This window comes from Miniopterus natalensis, chromosome 11 (assembly GCF_054644295.1).
Source record: "Miniopterus natalensis isolate mMinNat1 chromosome 11, mMinNat1.hap1, whole genome shotgun sequence".
NCBI classification, from domain to species: Eukaryota; Metazoa; Chordata; class Mammalia; order Chiroptera; family Miniopteridae; genus Miniopterus; species Miniopterus natalensis.
This window is the reverse complement of record NC_142091.1, coordinates 7,968,555-7,987,524: the sequence shown is the minus strand read 5'-3', so window position 1 is coordinate 7,987,524 and position 18,970 is coordinate 7,968,555. Positions and strand designations below refer to the sequence as shown.

The 18,970-nt window shown below is 55.4% G+C and overlaps 3 protein-coding genes across 5 annotated transcripts in view; 1 reads left to right on the top strand and 2 right to left on the bottom strand.

The window, feature by feature from the left end:
• Positions 1-1,085: 1,085 nt before the first annotated feature.
• APOC3 (apolipoprotein C3) lies at positions 1,086-3,673 on the top strand. Its single transcript, XM_016204698.1, has 3 exons — positions 1,086-1,143; positions 1,306-1,402; positions 3,571-3,673. The coding sequence occupies exons 1-3, from the start codon at positions 1,089-1,091 to the stop codon at positions 3,671-3,673; spliced, it is 255 nt and encodes an 84-aa protein (XP_016060184.1). The 5' UTR covers positions 1,086-1,088.
• A 2,523-nt stretch (positions 3,674-6,196) lies between these two features.
• On the bottom strand, positions 6,197-8,148 carry APOA1 (apolipoprotein A1). Its single transcript, XM_087822139.1, has 4 exons — positions 7,979-8,148; positions 7,735-7,787; positions 7,390-7,543; positions 6,197-6,794 (listed from the first exon to the last, which is right to left on the bottom strand). Exons 2-4 carry the CDS (start codon positions 7,775-7,777, stop codon positions 6,197-6,199), a joined length of 795 nt encoding a protein of 264 aa, XP_087678265.1. The 5' UTR covers positions 7,778-7,787; positions 7,979-8,148.
• A 4,552-nt stretch (positions 8,149-12,700) lies between these two features.
• SIK3 (SIK family kinase 3) overlaps positions 12,701-18,970 on the bottom strand; it is a 260,030-nt gene continuing 253,760 nt past the window's right edge. For all 3 annotated transcript variants that reach the window (XM_087821520.1, XM_087821521.1, XM_087821522.1), the window contains 4 exons: positions 18,424-18,587; positions 17,550-17,682; positions 16,454-16,620; positions 12,701-14,863 (listed from right to left, as the gene is read on the bottom strand). In XM_087821520.1, the coding sequence (XP_087677646.1) occupies positions 16,466-16,620; positions 17,550-17,682; positions 18,424-18,587 (452 nt within the window). In that variant the 3' untranslated portion in view covers positions 12,701-14,863; positions 16,454-16,465. The remainder of the gene's footprint in view (positions 14,864-16,453; positions 16,621-17,549; positions 17,683-18,423; positions 18,588-18,970) is intronic.

Genomic DNA, 18,970 nt, shown 5'->3' with positions numbered 1-18,970 from the left:
CAATGCCCTGAGTTGTTCCCCAGTCTAAAGACATTATCCTCTCACCCCCACCCCACACCCCAGTCCTGGCTGTTTTCAGGGCTTGAGGGGAGGGAAGGGAGGGACCAAGTGTGAAGGGCAGAGGTGGGCCCAGAGTCCCCTGGGTTACCCGTAAGCCCCCCTCCTGTCTCACCAGCCTCTCCCAGGGGAGCTGGCTGCTAGGGAGGACTGGGGTCTTCCAGGTTCCATATACCCCCAGTTCCTGAACCCATCTGGGCTACACGGGTAACAGGAGAGTTGCATGGGCGCCCACAGCCTTCTAGAGATTTCCCAACTCTCCCAGCAGGCCTGGCTGCATCTGGCCACCCTGCCTCAGACCTTGGTCTAGACTGATCAGCTGGTGACCTTTGCTCAGCTCACCAGATCCTCAGTGCCCACTTCCCTGGGGACAATATAAAACCGGTCAGAACCCTCTTGTCTGCCTACTCATCTCCTCCCAAGAAGCAGCTACTCCAGGTAATGTCCCTGGGGGCGAGGGGGGGACAGGAGAGCAGGATGGAGAAGGGCAGAGGAGGGTCCCTGACAGCCCAGCCGGCAGAGCCTGGAAAGGAGCTTGCTGAAGCCCAGGAAGTCTTAGGGCTTGATAAGTGGCCCACCTCCAATTGCACACTGGGGAAACTGAGGCCCATGGAGGGGAGGTCACTTGCTGGAAGCTACGTAGAGTGTAGTGGTAGAGCTGGGACTGGAACTGCTCCAGGACTGCACACTTTCCTCATCTGCATGTTTGGGACTGAGAGCTTTAGACACCCCAGTCCTCTCCCAGACTGAAGACTGAGGTCTGGAGAGTGCAGAATCCAGCCCAAGTCACACAGCATGTTAGTGGCAGAGACTGGACCAGAACCCAGGTGTCCTCATTCCTGATCTGGTGGGTTTTCTGCTCCACCTCACACCTCCCTCCCTTTGGGCTGTGTCTCCGGAGGCCCCGTTAGCGGTTAGCAGAGCAGGCCCCGCTCCCCCTGGCCTGAGCCAGCTCAGGTTTCGCCTCAGCCACAGCCCTGGGGGCCTGGAACGCGCCTCACCAGACACTTCCCTGCAGGAGCGAAGGTGCCATGCAGCCCCGGGCTCTCCTTGTTGCTGTCCTCCTGGTGCTCCTCGCCTCTGCCCGTAAGCAGTGTGGGGACTGGGGCTGGGGACAGGTGGGGGCAGGTTTCTGCCCAGAGGACCCTCGGGAGGTGTCTGGGTAGCCCCGGGGCTGCTGGGTGGCAGAGCAGGAGCAGAGGACTCCCCAGAGGCGGATTTGCCCCACTCAGCCTCGTGTCCTCGCAGGAGCTGTGGAGGAGGAGGGCTCCTTGCTGGACGTCCTGAATTCCTACATAAAGGACGCGCTGACCAGTGTGGAGTCCCACGTGGCCCTGCCGCCCAGGTACGCCCTCGCGCCCATGCCCACCGGCCTTCAGCTCCACCCCCCTGACTGGCGACAGCCCGGGCAAAGGGCTGGGGCTCCCCACCTGCCAGGACCTGCACTCTGAGCCTCCACGCCCTGGTCTGCACAGCAGGGTCCCTCAGGACTGTGCGAGGGTGCCCTGGAGAGAGGACAGAATCCTCCATCTCCTCCTGCCTCTCCTCCCTTTGCTGTCCCTTGTTTCTCTCTCGGGTACCATGTGTGGCTCTGAGGAGGCCATTAGCGTCCTCCCTTCCCTTTTCTTTTCTGACAGCCTGGCTGGTAGTGTGGCTGGGACTCCCCACCGGGCCTGATTTCAGGCCTGAGTATGTGTGCCTCTATCTTGCTCCGAGACCAGGGCCCAACCTGACCAGAAGTCTGTCCTTCCTGCAACACCTGCCTGCCCCCAGTCCTCTCCCCTTCACCACCTTGCCCTGCCCCAGTCCTCTCCCCTTCACCACCTTGCCCTGCCCCAGTCCTCTCCCCTCCTCTCCCCTGCCCTGCCCCAGTCCTCTCCCCTCCTCTCCCCTGCCCTGCCCCAGCCCTCTCCCCTTCACCACCTTGCCCTGCCCCAGTCCTCTCCCCTCCTCTCCCCTGCCCTGCCCCAGCCCTCTCCCCTTCACCACCTTGCCCTGCCCCAGCCCTCTCCCCTCCTCTCCCCTGCCCTGCCCCAGCCCTCTCCCCTCCTCTCCCCTGCCCTCCCCCGCCCTCTCCCCTCCTCTCCCCTGCCCTGCCCCAGCCCTCTCCCCTCCTCTCCCCTGCCCTGCCCCAGCCCTCTCCCCTCCTCTCCCCTGCCCTCCCCCGTCCTCTCCCCTCCTCTCCCCTGCCCTGCCCCAGTCCTCTCCCCTCCTCTCCCCTGCCCTGCCCCAGTCCTCTCCCCTCCTCTCCCCTGCCCTGCCCCAGTCCTCTCCCCTCCTCTCCCCTGCCCTCCCCCGTCCTCTCCCCTCCTCTCCCCTGCCCTGCCCCAGCCCTCTCCCCTCCTCTCCCCTGCCCTGCCCCAGCCCTCTCCCCTCCTCTCCCCTGCCCTCCCCCGTCCTCTCCCCTCCTCTCCCCTGCCCTGCCCCAGTCCTCTCCCCTCCTCTCCCCTGCCCTGCCCCAGTCCTCTCCCCTCCTCTCCCCTGCCCTGCCCCAGTCCTCTCCCCTCCTCTCCCCTGCCCTGCCCCAGCCCTCTCCCCTCCTCTCCCCTGCCCTGCCCCAGCCCTCTCCCCTCCTCTCCCCTGCCCTGCCCCAGCCCTCTCCCCTCCTCTCCCCTGCCCTGCCCCAGCCCTCTCCCCTCCTCTCCCCTGCCCTGCCCCAGCCCTCTCCCCTCCTCTCCCCTGCCCTGCCCCAGCCCTCTCCCCTCCTCTCCCCTGCCCTGCCCCAGCCCTCTCCCCTCCTCTCCCCTGCCCTGCCCCCAGTCCTCTCCCCTCCTCTCCCCTGCCCTCCCCCGTCCTCTCCCCTCCTCTCCCCTGCCCTGCCCCAGCCCTCTCCCCTCCTCTCCCCTGCCCTCCCCCGTCCTCTCCCCTCCACCTCTCCTGCCCTCCCCCGCCCTCTCCCCTCCTCTCCCCTGCCCTGCCCCAGCCCTCTCCCCTCCTCTCCCCTGCCCTCCCCCGCCCTCTCCCCTCCACCTCTCCTGCCCTGGAGGCATTGCAGACATTCTCAGTCCCCAGAACTGCCTGTGCAGCAGGGATTCTTCTCTTCATTTTGCGATGAGAAAATTAAGGCTCAAACAGGTTGTGACCTGCCCCAGATCACAGCTAATAAATCCTATGATGACTTTCCAAATGAGAGACAGTTTTCCTCTGCCTCTCCCTCTCCAAGCCACCAGACTCTGTCATGCTAGTGGCAGCATTTGCCTCAGATAGAACGGCAGACCCACTGCCACGTCTGCCCCCCGGTCCCTCCTCCCCGCTCGCCTCAGAACGTGGGGCCCAGACACCTGGGCAGCTTGGAGAAGCCAGCACTGGACTCGAGTGAGGGGCCCATCACCACCTCCGGCAGCTCCTCTGCCTGGGTGGAGCCCTAGGGGACTCTGCCTGAGGTCTCGGGGTGTTGATGGGTGAGGTTGAGATGGGGAGAGGCAGTGGGGATATGTGGGCCCCAGGGCAGCTGCTGCCTGCAGATGAGCTCTCACCCTCTCCTCTATTGCCCTCCCTGGCTCATCTCCTCAGCAGCTGGATGACAGATGGCTTCAGCTCCCTGAAAGAGTCTTGGAGCAAGTTGTCCAGGTTCTGGAATCCGGACCCTGAGACCACACCAACTGTGGCCCCTTAGGCCACCTGAGGCCTCAGCACCCCAAGTCTGCCTGCCCACCCATCCTGCCTGCTCCTTGGGTCCCGCAGCCTGCAGGGCTGCCCCCGAAGTTCGCTTGAAAGGGACAGCATTCTCAGTGTCTTCCCACCCCACCCTCGGACCTGGCCCACCCCCAGGCATGCCATCCTCCCAATAAAGCTGGACAAGAAGCTGCTGTGAGTGGGACGTCCCACACGTGCCATGTGTGTTTGGGCTGGGCATGGGGGGCTGCTCCGCAGGCGGGCGCGGGACGAGCAGGCCTAGGGCCGAGCGTGCTCGGGAAGGTGGGAATGACCCTGCTCACCCCGCCCGCCTCGCCGGGTTTGTGTAGAGGAGCAAACAGGATGCTCGGTCTGACAACACTGATAAACTGTCAAATGCTGTACAACAGGCCTCGAACATGTGACCTGTGCCAGGCTGTGTCTTGCACTTCTATGTCATCGTCAGAGTTGAGACTATGTGTGTTCACCAAAGTTCTGGAGCTGACTTGCGGCCCCCTTCCCCGCCCCGGGCGGCCTGGCCCTCACCACCACACTTGAGGGCGAGTCCGCTGGAGTCATGGTTGGAGTAAGATACGACTAGGCTCTAATCTCGGCTTCATCAAGTTATATCAGCTTCAGTTGGGCACAATAATCCCCCATCCATTGTAGGTTTGTTGAATGAATGAGTGAAATGAGACAGTGCATAGCACCTGGCACATCAAAGGTACCTGGTAAATGGTTGTCATCAGTTGCTACAGTTTGAACTGATTGTCCCCTTGGGAACAGGATTGGAGTAGGGGGTGGCAGTGTCCTGGGAACTAAGAAGGAACCCCAGGTCACCCACAGAGAGTGCTTTGCTTGTGTCCCCACCGCCCAACAGGTGTTTTCATCAGAGTTCCAGAACCACTTTCTACCTGAGCAGCCTCCCCACTCTCCCAGTAAAATCACTGTGGCTGAGGAAAGTGAAAGCGCTGGCCCAGGGTCACAGTCAGCGAATGGCAGAGCCGGACCTCAAGCCCAGGTCAGCTGCCCACCTTCTGCTCAGCTGACACAGAACAAAACCTTACTTACCCTCTGCCAGGTGTCGGAGGGCTCCCTGACAAACCTCGGTGGGGTCTGTATATCCAGCCCCACTTGGAGACCTCTGCTGTCTCTTTGAAAATCTACCTGGGCCAGGGACCCTAGCACCCACACCTGGGAAATGTTCTCACCCAAATTGGGCTTCACACCTACTGCTGTAGGTGATTAGGAACCAGGATGGTTGGGAACTAAAAAGCCTGTTCCTTTTTCCAAGAGTTGTTAAGATACACTGGAGACGGAGGAGGGGCAGTTATTACCCAGTGGCCTGTATGAAGGGGCAAAACAAGCCCTGAGGGGAGAAAGGGGAAAGGCCCCGCCCAGGTCTTTGAAGCTTGGTGGCTCCGCGGGCATGCGGAGGGTATGGCCCTGACTGTGAAGAGGGCTGGCTGCCAGCTGGGCTGTGCGCCTGGGGACACCGGTGCGCGTGCAGACGGACGCCAGCGCCTTGGCCACATGCTGGTTCTGTTGAATAACCATGGATGCCCGGGGGCAAGTGGGTCTGAAAAGGGCAATCTCTCCCATCCTGCTCTTCAACCTTCGCAAATGACTTCCCGTCTGCGAGCTCCAGTTTCCTCCTCTACCACGGGTTTAATGGCGGTTTACCCAGAATCTTGGGAAGGATGCAGTGAGACTGTGGATATGAAACATCTTGAAAATAAAAATGTGCTGACTCTCTGCAAGAGGTGGTGATTACTTTTCTGACTTAGGCCAGAGCTAGCAGGAAGGGGGTGGCAAGGCTTGGAGGCCCTTTGCTGGTCTGGCTGGCACAGCTGTGCCCGAGGACACAGTGGCCGGTCCCAGATAGGCTGCCCTTGTGAGAAAAGAGAAGGGAGGCGTTTGCTTAAATGCTGCTCATTAATAAAGGCGGCATGAGCAGGGGCCAGCCCTGCTCCAAGCTGCCCAAGTCCTCCGAGTGCTCCTTGAGGTCCACCGCAGCCCTCCCAGAGCCAGAGGGCTGGGAGAAGCTCCCGTCCCCGGGCGATCCCTCTGGGGACCCGAACCTCCTGCTCCCAGCAAAACCAGCCCTGCCTCCCTGCCCTCCTCAGACTCGGCTTGTCTGAGGCTCTTTCTGGCCACTCGGCATGGATTATCTGTCGCCTTGCCTGGTCCCTTTCTGCTTGATCCCCTTGAGAAAGGGATTCGCACCACCTTGCTCCTAAGCAGCAGGCGCCGGGCACCTTCTCCGGCCTTCAGGAGCTCCGACTGCCCCCTGGTCACGGGCCCCTGCCAGGGCTCCCGGACATCCCCTCCAGAGGCCTGCACCCCGTCCCCATTCTCCCAAGAGAGAATTTTTTGGAGAACGTTTTATGGTTTAAAAATGGTAACTGAAGCTTCCAAAAGCATAAAACCCAACACACGCACCCCGCTTTGTAAACGTTTATTGTAAGAAACGGAGCGATGGGAAGGGGACCCGAGGAGGGGGCGAGGGGCAGCAGAGACGGCGTCACTGGGTGGTCAGCGTCTTGGTGGCCTCCTCCAAGACGCCCCACACGATGGCCACCACTTCCTCCCACGTGAGCGCCTGGTCGGGGCCGAGGCCCTGCAGCTGCTGCAGCTGCTGCGAGGCGTGGAGGCGGAGCTCGCTCAGCCAGCTCAGCCACTGGTTCGCCTTGGCTGCCAGGCCCCCCGGGCCGGAGTTGCCGGTGTTGAGCTCCTTCAGCGCCAGGGCCAGTTCGCGGCTCAAGCTGTCTCCCAGCTTGCCCACCTCCTGGTGCAGCGACTGCGCGTGGAGGCGCAGGCGCTGCCTCGTGAAGTTGGCCAGCTTCTGCAGCCCCTCGCTCGAGCCGTTGCTGAGCTCCGGGCCCAGCCCCTCCACCTTCATGCGGAAATCTCGCACCGTCGACTGCCAGTCTTCCTGGAATTTTTCCAGCTGGGGCTTCATCTCCGTCTTCACCCTGTCCAGCTTCTCCCTCAGCTTCTTCCTCAGCTCCCTTGTGTTCTTCTCCAGGGTCTTCCAGAAGTCCTGGGTAACCGGGCCGAGTTGTTCGCGCACCTTGGTGACCGTGGTGTTCAAGGTGTCCCAGTTGTCCAGGAGTTTCAGGCTGGAAGGGGGTGGGGTGGGGACAAGTTCTCAGGGCCGGGGGAGGCCGACCGCCAGGCACCCTGGACACCCGCAGAGCTGCAGGCCAGCACCCCAGCTTACCTATGGTGAGGCCTGGGCAGCACCTGCCGGAAAGTGTGGCGGCTGTGGCTTTCCCATGCGGTCTCACCCAGCGCTCCCCCCACCCGCATTCGGTAGACTGGAAGGCTAACGGGAGACCGTGGTGTTCAGTTTTGTCTGTCCTCAAGGCTGGGCCACTTAAGGACCTCACCTCTGTACTTCCAGACCATTCTCTTCTCTAACACAGCCATCCCTGCTGCTAGGCAAGAGCAGAAGAGGGACGGAGGAATGGCAAGGGGCCTGTCGCACTTGCAGGCAGAATGTGAACTGTGGCAAATGACCAGGCAGCATGGTCTGTGTCTTGCTAGGAGGCTGTGACCCTGCTTGGAGATCCCATGCCTGTTTCTCCATCCAGGTATGGGGCCCATCAAACAGCAGGTGGGGATTCAGCCAGTCTGGCCACATCTCACAGGCCTAGCACCTGTCCCTCAGCAGCCAGCCCCTACCTCACCCTAGACCCCACACTGGCTCCTTACTTCAGCATTTTTGCAAAGGCGGTGCTTTCAAACTTGGCCACATAGTCTCTGGTAGTCTTTCCCATTGGCTTCACATACAAGTTTGCAAGATTCTTCACTTGATCCCATGGATCCTGAGTGCCATCGCGGGACCAGAAATGCCCAGCCTGGCTCCCTGGGATGGGAGAGAAAACTCACTCAGTTAGGCCAGCTATGGGCCAGGGTCTGAGCTGAAAGGCCAGGCTTGGGGGCAGGAGAGAGGGGTCTTATGAGAAATTCTGCTCCCTGTGACCAGAAGGGTAGACCGCAGGGGTTTGGGGAGAAGGCCTCTCCTGATGGTTGGCGTTCTAGGTTGGGACCACTTACCCGTGAGGAAGAGTATGGCCAAGGTCAGTACCACCGCCTTCATCCTGGGTGACCTGGAGGAGGAGAGGGGCCTGTGGCTAGAGCAGCTCTGTGTTTCCCACTCGTTCCAGGCAGGGAGGAGGAGGGTCATGAGAGACAGACGGCCTCAGTATCCAGAGCCCCAGCATGGGGCAGAGCTTGGAGCCAAGATGCCAGGGCCTGAGCTCAGAGCTGGGACGCCAGAGGAACCTGGAGCAGCACTTACCTGGGCGAGCACTTCAGCGGTCTCTGAGCCGCAGCTTCCCCTGGGCCTATTTATGTCTCCACCAGGGGCCGGGCCTGGCGGCTGATAAGTCCAGCCCAGGCCTTGCCAATGCTCACAGGTCCCAGTGGGCGATGTGGAACTTAGAGTTCAAGGATCAGCTCTGTCTCTGGAGCTGGGCAAATAGAGTGGGCAAACAGGAAGCTGTGGGGGCTGCAGGGCCAGGGATCAAGGGTTCAGGAGGGGGTGGGAAGGGGTGGCTGCAGGCTTGCAGGTCCCCAGGGTCCGGTCAACTGTTTCCCACCATTGTGCATTGTGCCAACACAGCCGGTGAGGGAAGCAAGGAAAAAAATCCAGGAGCTGGTCTAGAACAGCAGGCAGTCCCCTCGAATTCCTGGGAGATGACTTCGTGCCCATCCCTGCCCTCCCCCCACGTGGGCGGACAGCCCTCCACCAGCACTCTCATCCCAGCAGGTTCTGCACACTCACTCCAGGCCCCTGTAGACCTCTCCAATTGAATCCTTTACAAAGGGAACTTGTGGTGCAAGGGAGCCTCCTGGGGAGAGGGTGGAAAGTGTTCAGTGGCTCCCAGACTTTGAGATTTCAGAGACCTCTAGTATTTCCAAGCAAATTCTAGAGACCAACAATAGATTTGCCAACTTTTAATTTTGTCATGTAAAAATCCTACTTACTGCGCCCCAAACCCTACCATCTACCATGACCAGCACTTTCAAAATGAATTTTTACACCAAAATAGGGCATAATCTCAGAATGAAGGACAGTCACTTAAATTGAAAACCTGTAAACCTGTATCTTTGCAGGACTCACACATATTTGATCGCACACAGGTGAGAATGGATGCCAGCCTCCTTGGTGGCCACTGGCGTGGGAGGAAAGGCCTCTGTCCAGGCAGCGGCAGGGCACAGCTGCTTTCTCATTCCTTTTGCCTCCAACTTGCCAGGTCCTGGAGGAGAGTGGTGGGGTGGTTATGCAATCTCCCTGAGCCTCAGTCTCCTCTCAGCAAACTGGAGACAAGAATGGTTGTGCTCCGTTGGAGGCCTCCATGAATCCTGAAAATGAAGTGCTGTGTTTGTTGGTGTTTGCAGCGCCCGTTTGTAAAGTTTCTCTCAGAAGGCCCAGGACTTCCACCACCAGGTCCCTGACAGGACCTGCGTCATAGCACCTCGGAATGTCCAAACTAAAAACAGCTTTGAGATCAACTGCTCGGCGCCCCCCCCCCCCCCCCATCTTATAGGCGAGGAAACTGAAGACAGTGAAAGGAATCTGCCCAATGTCTCTGGTTAGAGGAAGGACTGGACTTAGAACCCAGGTCTCCGGACTTGGAACCCCAGGCAGAAATGTGTTCTGCACCATCTGCCCAAGAAACTCCTTGCTACTCTAAATACCAGCCTGGTGCTATCTGCCAGATCCCGGAGTGGTGGGGCTCTGGGCCTTTCCCACTGTAGCCAACCTCATGCCTTTCACCTCAGAGAAGGTAGTTTTGGAGCCGGCAACCTTGGTTTTGAATCCCAGCTCTACCATATATTATCTGTGTGACTCTGGGCAAGTTACAGAACCTTCCCACAGATCAGTTTCTTATATAGTTAGGATAATATGTCTGACAGAATAGTGGTCCCCTGAAGAGCTCCATGTTCTGCTCCTTGGAACCTGTGACTTTCCCTTACATGACAAAAGGGACTCTGCAGATGTGATTAGAAGGGCCTTGAAATGGTGTGTTATCCCAGATTATCCAGGTGGGCCCAGTACCATCACAAGCACCCTTAGATATACTTGAGGGAGGCAGGAGAGGTGGAGTCAGAGAAGGAGATGAGAAGATGGAAGCAGAGGTCAGAGTGATGTGACTGCTGGAAGGGGGCCATGAGCCAAGGAATGCAGGCGGCCTCTAGAAGCTGGAAGAGGCAAATAAGTGACGTCCCCCTAGAGCCTGATTTTAGCCTTGTGTGACCCATTGGACTTTTGACTTGCAGAACTGTACTGTAAGATAATACTTTTTGTTGTTTTAAGCACTAAATTTGAACATGTATGGCAAAACTGAAAGGCACCTGGCAACTTGGTAAACAGTAACTGTTCTGTGTCCCAGAATCCCAATTTTTATCCCATTTGCCCCCACTGATCACACTTGCATGTTCAGACCAGAGCTAAGACCTTGGCTTCAGGCAGCAGAAATGGGGGAAGGCAGGGAACCTCATTTTCTCTGTGTGGTCCTGACTTGCAGGTGCTTAGCTGTAGGATCTCTGTTCCAGGACGGGCCCAGCCCCGAGGCCTGTGGAGCTTAGCCTCAGTGAAGGTGTCCCTGGGCCGCAGCTGGCCAGCCCAGCTCTCTGCCTGCTTGGAGTGGGAGGGCCGCTCACAGACAAGTGTCTCAGGCCAAGAGAGGTTACTTTCTTTCTGGGGGTAGAGCTCATCCCTGTCAGTATATGGGGGCTCTCAGAAGCTTACAGGTTGGACTTCAAGCTACTTGTCACTATTTTACCCTCCTCTGGTTTGTTACTGAGACGATTATTGTGGCTAAACCCAGTATCTGACATTTGCCTAGTTCTTTAGTGGCCAAAGCACTTTCATGATTAACTTAGTGTGTCCCTGTAAGGCTGGAGGCAGAGTCTCCTTGTCTATAAGAAAACTGCAGCTCAGAGCTGCCAGGAGCTTCCCTGCATCCTTCAGCCATTAGTATTTGGCGCTGGCAGGACTGGGAATCAGGCCTGGCTTCCAGTTCTGTGATGGTTGCCTGGTAGCCACCAGCAGCAGCAGGGCCCCTGACTACCACAGTCTCTGTGCTCTGCTCAGGAATTCTCATCTTCCTGGCTCGAGGATTTAAGACACTGGGCTGGAGAGCGCTGTTTGACAAACTTAATTCACTGTAAAATATTTGGCTTAAACTAGGCCAAGCCCCTCGTTATAATATTTTGGAGAGAAAGGAATCTTTCTGGATAGAGGCCAATGGGAAACACTGCCAACAAACTGGGTGCATCTCAGATTCAGACTTGGGGGCCAGACTAGTCACTGTTAGAGCAGCAAGTGGATGAGACTAGCTGTTCAGTGGGTGTGGGGCCTACCAGTGGAGGCCCTTTGTACTATCAGGCTCGTCCCCCAACCTTGGGAGTCTCCAGAGTGAATGTTTCTTAAGTGCGTTCCAAGTGGCTGGCCCCAGACCCCCTGACATGTGGCAGTGCTGCTAGCTGACCACAGGAGTGGATTTTGCTCATTTCACAATTTATGTCCCAATGTCATACTGGTCAGTCTACACTGGGAGGACTCTGTCCCCTGCTATGCCTGGCACGTAACAGACACTTGGCAAATATTTGTTCATTGAATGGCATTGGCACACAACAGGAAGGGTCACCAGGATGATGGAGGGTCATCTGAAGAAATAGGCCTTGGAAGGAGACTCCAGAAACTTGAGCATTCAGCCCTGTATCATGGACGCTGCTCAGAACATTTAATCTGAGAGCATGCGGTGGATCAGGATGGGGGTGGGAAGGTTTGGACTGAGCAGGGCAGAGAGGCGCACCCCTGCCAATATTTCCTACTAGGCAATTTTGTTGCAACTTTTGGTGACAGAGCCCCAATTTAGACCCTAGGGCCAGGCATTGTAACCAACCAAATGGTTGGCGCATCACCCTGTGCGCCGAGAGGTTGCAGGTTTGATTCCCAGTCAGAGCACACGCCCAGGTTGTTGGTTTGATCCCTGGCCGGGCATGTACGGGAGGCAACTGGTGTCTCTCTCTCTCCCTCTCCTTTCCTCTCCCTTTAAAATCAATTAAACATGTCCTTGGGTGAGAATTTTTAAGAAGGTTGTGAGAAGTGGCTGGAAGGCATATGGGTAAGTCACTGGTTTCAGACACTCGCCCAGCTCTCCATGGGAGTGTGGACAGATTCAGGCGATTTCTGGAAGACCTGCCTTGAGAAGGCTCTTTTCTCTTCCAAATGGTCCCACCCACTGTGCCTTTCTAGTCCACCAGGGACTGGAGAGCTTTTGTTTTTTAAAAAATCCTCACCCAAGGATATTTTTTCCATTGCTTTTCAGAGTGGAAGAGGGAGAGAGAAAAACATCGATGTGAGAGACACATTGATTAGTTGCCTCCAGGATCGAGCCTGCAACCGAGGTACATGCCCTTGGCTGGAATCAAACCCGGGACCCTTCAGTCCACAGGCCGACGCTCTAACCACTGAGCAAAACTGTCCAGGGACTGGAGAGCTTTCTTAAGTTCCCTCCTCTTACTCTTCTTTCTACAAACTCAGTCAGTACTCCCAGCCTCAGTAATCTTTCTTCATAGACCTTCAGTTAGCCTGGGAACTTGCTGGAAATGCTATTTTGCTCTTGGGAGTCCAAGTGTGGAAAAGGGGGCAATGGTAGGAAAAGTCCCTGTGCTACCCTAACACTGGGCTGATGGGGGCACCTCATAAAGGCCCAGCCTGGAGGCCCCAGGTTTTTGAAGCCCTTCTGCTATTCCTTCAAAAGTACTTCTCAAGGAATCTGTTTTCCACCCAACTCAGCAAATTCAAATGCTCCTGTGAGGGGCAGAGTCCAAGCTGGGCGCAGGGGCCAGGATGGAGCTGGGGTCAGGCTTCTAGAGAGCACTAGTCTGACAAGGTGGGGTGAGATAATGCATTGCTCAAAGCTCCACCCTACGCCTGGAGAGGTCTTCTGCCCCCACGGCCTGGTGCTTCTCCCAAAAGACCCTGAACCATAAGGCAAGTAATATATCGACGTTAAGATGGTGCCCAGTTTTTATTTTCAGTCCCCTACTATCCAATTAAGTTACTAAGTTGTAAGTGCCCACAGAAAAGGGGCTAAAGGTCTTACCGCAACTTGGGTCTGGATATTTTTTAAACCTTCTTTTAGCTCAACATAAATGAGAAACCAAAAAAAAAAATACTTCTGATATTTTCAAAGAACAGAATTAAGAAAGTATATTAATATACATTCAACACATATTGTGCATATTGGCTACTACAATACAAAGCAATGATTTTTTTAAAGTGTAGTTTGCAAGATAGAAAAATTAACAGGCTCACTAGCTTCCATCTGAGTGCCCCTGGAGGTGGCAGCCTGCTCTCCCCTCAGCTCAGTTCCATATAAACAGAACGGGGGGCAGCGGGGGCACTGGAGTTGAACAAGCCCAGAGAAGTCAAACAGTAGCTGTTCGGGCCCTCGTGGCAGCCTCCTTCTGGTGAGTAGTTGGTGGCCCCAAGTGGAGGGGTGATGGGGACCATGGAAACATGGAACCTATCCCAAAAAAGGTTCTTGCACTGCAGAAGCCCACTGAGGGATCAGTGAGAAGGACCAGTTGCATGGGGATCCTGTCAGAATACAGGGATGGCCATGCCGGGCGCCCACCTTCTGTGCAAATTCACGATGAAAGACTAGTAGGGGACTGGGGACCATTTACTCTCCTTTCCCAGAAAAAAGGGATCCGGAGTCAGAACATTTAACATCTTTCTTGTTTTGAAAATCAAAGGAGACAGCCCAGATCCTCTGTCAGCCCCCAGCCAGCATACAATACTTTGGTTTGTAACAGTGAAGAAAAATAAACATAATTTTGCAGACAACAGCTGTTGCACATGCACTGATGCAAATGGGGCCTCTGTCAGGGGCACAAGTAAGAGCTGTTCACAATTACGATGCCTAAATAAAATACTCTGAACAAAAGGTGCAAGTCACAATTCAAATAGAACAGAATCTGGTTAAACATTTCTCTTTTAAATAAGAGTTCCTTTTGTTTTTATTTATTAATAATAACAATATCAACATTTACCAAAACAATTCCTACATGATCGAGAATTAAAATAGGGAATGAGAACAGCCAGGGAGGTTAGGAGAGAGGCAGGGCCCACGACAGCCTCGTGTCTTCTTGCCTGTAACAAAGAGGCTGAAAGGTCAAGTGTGTGTGTGTGTGTGTGTGTGTGTGTGTAAGAGGCTGAAAGGTCAAGTGTGTGTGTGTGTGTGTGTGTGTGTAAGAGGCTGAAAGGTTAAGTGTGTGTGTGTGTCTGTAATATGGAGAAACAATCCTTTTTATAGCGCAGTATCAAACGAGAACGTAAGCTATACAAAAGCACAGGTGCCATGGTTGGGCGTTAGGCCATGGGTAGATCCAGCAGGATGGTAAGGCAGCCAACTTTCCAGGTTACAAGAGGGGAACTGAATGACACGCCAAGGAGGCTCATACCAGGCACTCTAACCCGCACCCCACACCGGGGCATCGTCAGCCTCGCGCTGACACTCCGATACGCTCTTGGCTGGACCAGACATGGTTTTTTGCGGATCCCAGCAGTAAGGATCTCCCCGGGTTCTGGGCTTGGGGTTTCTCCTTTTTTTCTCCAAGGGCCAAAGGCCATCACCCCTCCTCTCTCCCTCTTTCCAGCCACTAAGATTCCAGAAGATGGCATCCTTTTGTGTTACTCCCTTGGAAGAGCTACGCAGAGCACCGGAGGGTGCTCTTAGGGTGGAGGCTGGGGGGAGGGGAGTGGCTCCAGGTCCCCTGGCCTCTGTACCCTAACTGCTTTGCTCTTCTGTCTTGAAAGAAATAAAGAAAGGGAAGCAAAGTAAAAATAAAAAGGAAGGAAATCATCTCCAAAGGAAAACATACGAAAACCCCAAACCCAAACCACACCAAACCACCAACGGGAATACACCAAATACACTTTCACGAAAGGTGGCGAACGTGATTTCCTGTTTATTTCCTTGGTGACTTGGTCATACAAGCAAACATGGCAAAAGCCCTGAGCCCAAAGGAACGGCACACTGACAAAGCAGACGTGAGGAAAGAACCAGGACGCCCTGGGTGGACAGAAACAGTGGCAACTGGGTGCGACGCTGCCAGATGCTGTTGGTTTAGTCAAACTCTTCATCCGGAGCTGTACACAAACCTGCAACAGAGCAGACACACAGGAGAGTCAGTGCGGACAGAGAGACTCAAATACTCAACTGAGGACTTCTCACAAACCGCATCTGTGTAGGGTAAGCATGATTTTTCCTTCTGTAATGCAAGTACCTCACTTAGGGTTTGACTGCCCAGGCATCCACCTCAAAGGCCATTTTGAAGAAACCCTCAGCAGCCAGCCCCTCCCTCCCCAGCCTCTTGTGTTTGAGATCTTGGGTGATTTCGGTAATGACCACTTGGGCTCCTTGCTTATCTTCTCTTCCCTTGCTTTAAATTCCTGCTCTAGGATGTTTTAGGTTCACCAATGAAGAGTGAAACCGCAAAACTCCAGGACCCACCCTGGACCCCAGTAAAAGCAAATCGCCAGGCTTGTTTTCTTTCTCTCCCCACTCCCAGGATCTTGGGGTGTGGCCTCAGGTGTGCTGTGTAATTTCCAGGACTTTTAAGTAATAAACCTGCATCTTTTCAAAGTTTCCTGATGGTTGCTGCTGAAGGGCATCTTGCAGTCACAGTAAGAACCACAGGGACAGTCCAGCCACAACACTGGTTATTAATAGACTGAGACAGTGAAACACAGACCCGTTCGAGTTAGCTCAGGCTTCTAAGAGCTCTGACCAATCGGGGCTTTAATGTGGACCTGCCAGACAGCTAAACATTCATCAAGTCTTTTCTTTTAAAAAAAAAATATTTTTTTAAATCCTCACCTGAGGATATTTTTTCCACTGCTTTTCAGAGAGAGAGGAGGGGGAGAGAGAAACATCAATGTGAGAGAGACACATCGATTGGTTGACTCTTTTTTTTTTTAAATATATCTTTATTTATTTCAGAGAGAGGAAAGGAGAGGGAGAGAGAGAGGCAGAAGCATCAATGATGAGAGAGTCATTGATCGAGCCCACAGCCTGGGAATGTGCCCTGACCAGGAATCGAACCCTGATTGCCTGGATCTAGGTAGACGCTCAACTGCTGAGCCACGCCCGGCCGGGCTCCATTGGTTGACTCTTACACACACCCCGACCAGGGCCAGGGATCGAGCTTGTAACTGAGGTACATGCCCCTGGACAGGCTGATGCTCTAACCACTGAGCAGGGCCATCAAGCCTTTTCTATCAGAGTTTCCCAAGAACCAGCACTGCCTACTGTTCGGTTAGGCATTATTCCAGCCAGGCCCGTCTGTCCCTTCCACACTGGTCTCTGATCACTTGTTTCCCCCATCTAGAATATTCTGCCGCTTGTAGCACAGCCTTTAAAATGATGGCTGGAAGTACTTTCTTGCTGGGTTCACCTTTCAGAACTGAGTTCAGGGACTGCATCCTTATTACTCTGCCTGAGGTGCCGGTTCCTGCGAGGCCAGCGCGCTCCCCGTCTCTGTGAAGGCTGTTACAGCCCCTACAATCACAACGCGTGTCTTATCCCCCAGCTGCACCTACCCACACCCCAAAACGACTAGCATAGTCTTATGGCTGAGCAGAGAGATGCCAAGACCATGAGGGAGTGCACGTGGAAGGACTCTCCCAACAGGGTCAGGAGCTGGCCCCGGGCCAAAGGGTGGGCTCAGCCCTGGCCTGGGCGATACGCACCGTTGGTTCCTGTCACACGCCTGCCTGCTCCATGCTGAAGGAGACCTCGGGGTGCTTATAGCTGAGCAGGATGTCTGTTATACACGTGGATGGGTAGCAAGAGGAGCTCAGATGCTGGCCATCAGTCAGGTCTAGGTGCTCGTGACCTCCTAGACTCTCCCCACATTCTGAAGACCAGAAAGAACACGTGAGATTTGCAGGGGGCTGGGGGCAGGGGGGGAGGTGGACGAGAGAGAGAGGAAGAAGAGGAGTCTGAGAACCCGCAGCCTGAGTCCCAGCCCTGAGTTCCAGCTCCCAGCAGGCCCCAGAGTGTTCAGTGACTGGGCTGGCAGTGGCCTCCCTTTCTTTCCTGCCCCCCCACCGTCCCCGTCAACAGCTGCAGTACGGAAGATGACAGAACACTGCTCCTTCAGAAACGCCTTCCTCTTTAAGGGAGAAGTCAATTTACTGCCAGCAGACACTGGCTCCTGGGCACTCTATGCTGCAGGGCTCGTTCAAGCCCGTTAAACTCCCTAGGGCAGCTGACGCTCACAGCACAGTTGAGGACACAGGCTCCAGGGTTTCTGCCACTGGACAGAAGGCAGGGGCTCAAAAAGGCCATGTGCCCTGTCCACACAGCCTGTGCAGGTCAGATTAGGATTTGCGGGCCTGTTCATTCCAGGCCTGTGCTTTACATTGGTCTTGATACCGTCCCTTTCCTGGGTCTAAGGAGAGGCAGATATATTCCATTCAGACACAGTTTCTCTAATCAGAACCATAAAAACAGCTCTGAAAGGAGTATTTTAACACAGCATTATAAACAGAAATGGGACATCTGCCATCAACCAGAGACATGAGACACCCACCCTCCACCAGAGATATGGAACACCCTGCCATCCACCAGAGACATGGGACACTCTGCCTTCCACCAGAGACATGCTCCTTCACACTCACGCTTGGGAACGAGAAGTGGGAAAGGGTTTTGTGTCCAGAACCCCTTTGGGACACTGTGGCATCCCATGTCCTCTTTGTGCAGAAGAGGGCAACAGTCACTGGTGGAGATAGAAGGAGGAGCTGTCGGAATTCCTCTGGGCACCCTCTGTGCCAGGCTCCTTACCCTCATCTTCCCCATCCTGAAACTGCTGGCTCCCCATGAGCGAGGCCTGACTGAGGACGGCATCTGACATGCGGGCAGAACTAAGTGCTTTCCCCGCCACAAGACTCATTCCAGGCAAGTCATCCAGCTGCACCTGCAGAAGCGAGTAGCAAAAGGAGTAAGGACACGACACCTGGTGACCCTCAGAGACAGCCGCTACCTCTGCTACCTCCGAGGGCTCAGGCCAGTCCCAAGCAGCACTCCCAGGCCCTCCCCTGCAGGCACCATCCAGGGGAGGCTGCCGCAGGGATATTGCAGGAGTGCGGGAGATGGGCAGGGCATGGTGACTCTTAGCTGGTGGACAGGTGCCCCTGACCCCCAAACGTGGCTTCTGCGTATCCCCCCCGAGGAGCCAGACTTGGACAGCACTGCCCAGCAGCACTGTGAAGAGTGTCCTGCGCTATCCAGCACAGAGCCACCAGCCACAGTGGCTGCTGAGCACCTGAATGTGACTAGAGTGACTGAGGAACTAAGTTTTTAATTTTATTTTAATTACATTTAAATGTGACTGGTTACTTGTGGCCAGTTGCTACTGTACTAAACAGTCTGCCCAAAGAAAACAGAGCCGAAGGGCTCATCTGCTGGGCTTGAGTTTAGACTGACTGGGGAGAAGTTCGATAACTAAGACTAGAGGGAATGGAGATTCTGCTGAGATTCCGCTGGAGTTCAGGGCTGGTCTGTGAGGGTGACTCAAAGACATGCTTCCCTATCCACAGAGGCGCTGGGCTCTGGTGCAGAAGCCTGGAGGAGGAGACGCTACCCCATGAAACTAAGTTCTGCTTCACGGTTGGGAGTGGTAGGACCCACTTCTGAGAAGCAGGAGGGACCAACATACATAGGCATCATCGCTGCTCTGGATTGTGTGGTGTCTCTGGAGCGTGCGGGGCCTGTGGTGCTCACTGACTGAGGGGCGTGCTGGGTACCCAAGTCCATTATGATCTGGCAGCTCCATGGCCTGTCCTGGAGGGCTTCTATCCAAGCAGTTCCCTGGGACAGATTCTGAGGAGACAGAGCAAAGTAGGGTCAGCAGACCTAGAGTTTCTCCTACCAAAAAATGTCCTGCAAGGGACCCTGGACAATGGTGGGGACCACATGGACACCACCTACTAATCCTCCGCCGGCTGGTGACAGTGCTTAGAGGAGCCCGGACCAGCCTTCCAACCCTGAGTCCTACAGCAAACATGAGCCTCTTTATGGAGGGATCATACTCTTAGGAGAAAAATCCCACACACTGATGGTCGATTACACTGAACCTTTTCTTTTGCCTTCATTTCTGTTGATGTGCCAGTGCTACGTTCTCAAACTTAGATGCACAGAAGAGTCATTCTTGGAGCTTTCAGGAACCTCTAGCCCGGGAGGGTAGCCTCCCTTCTGTGAGTGCC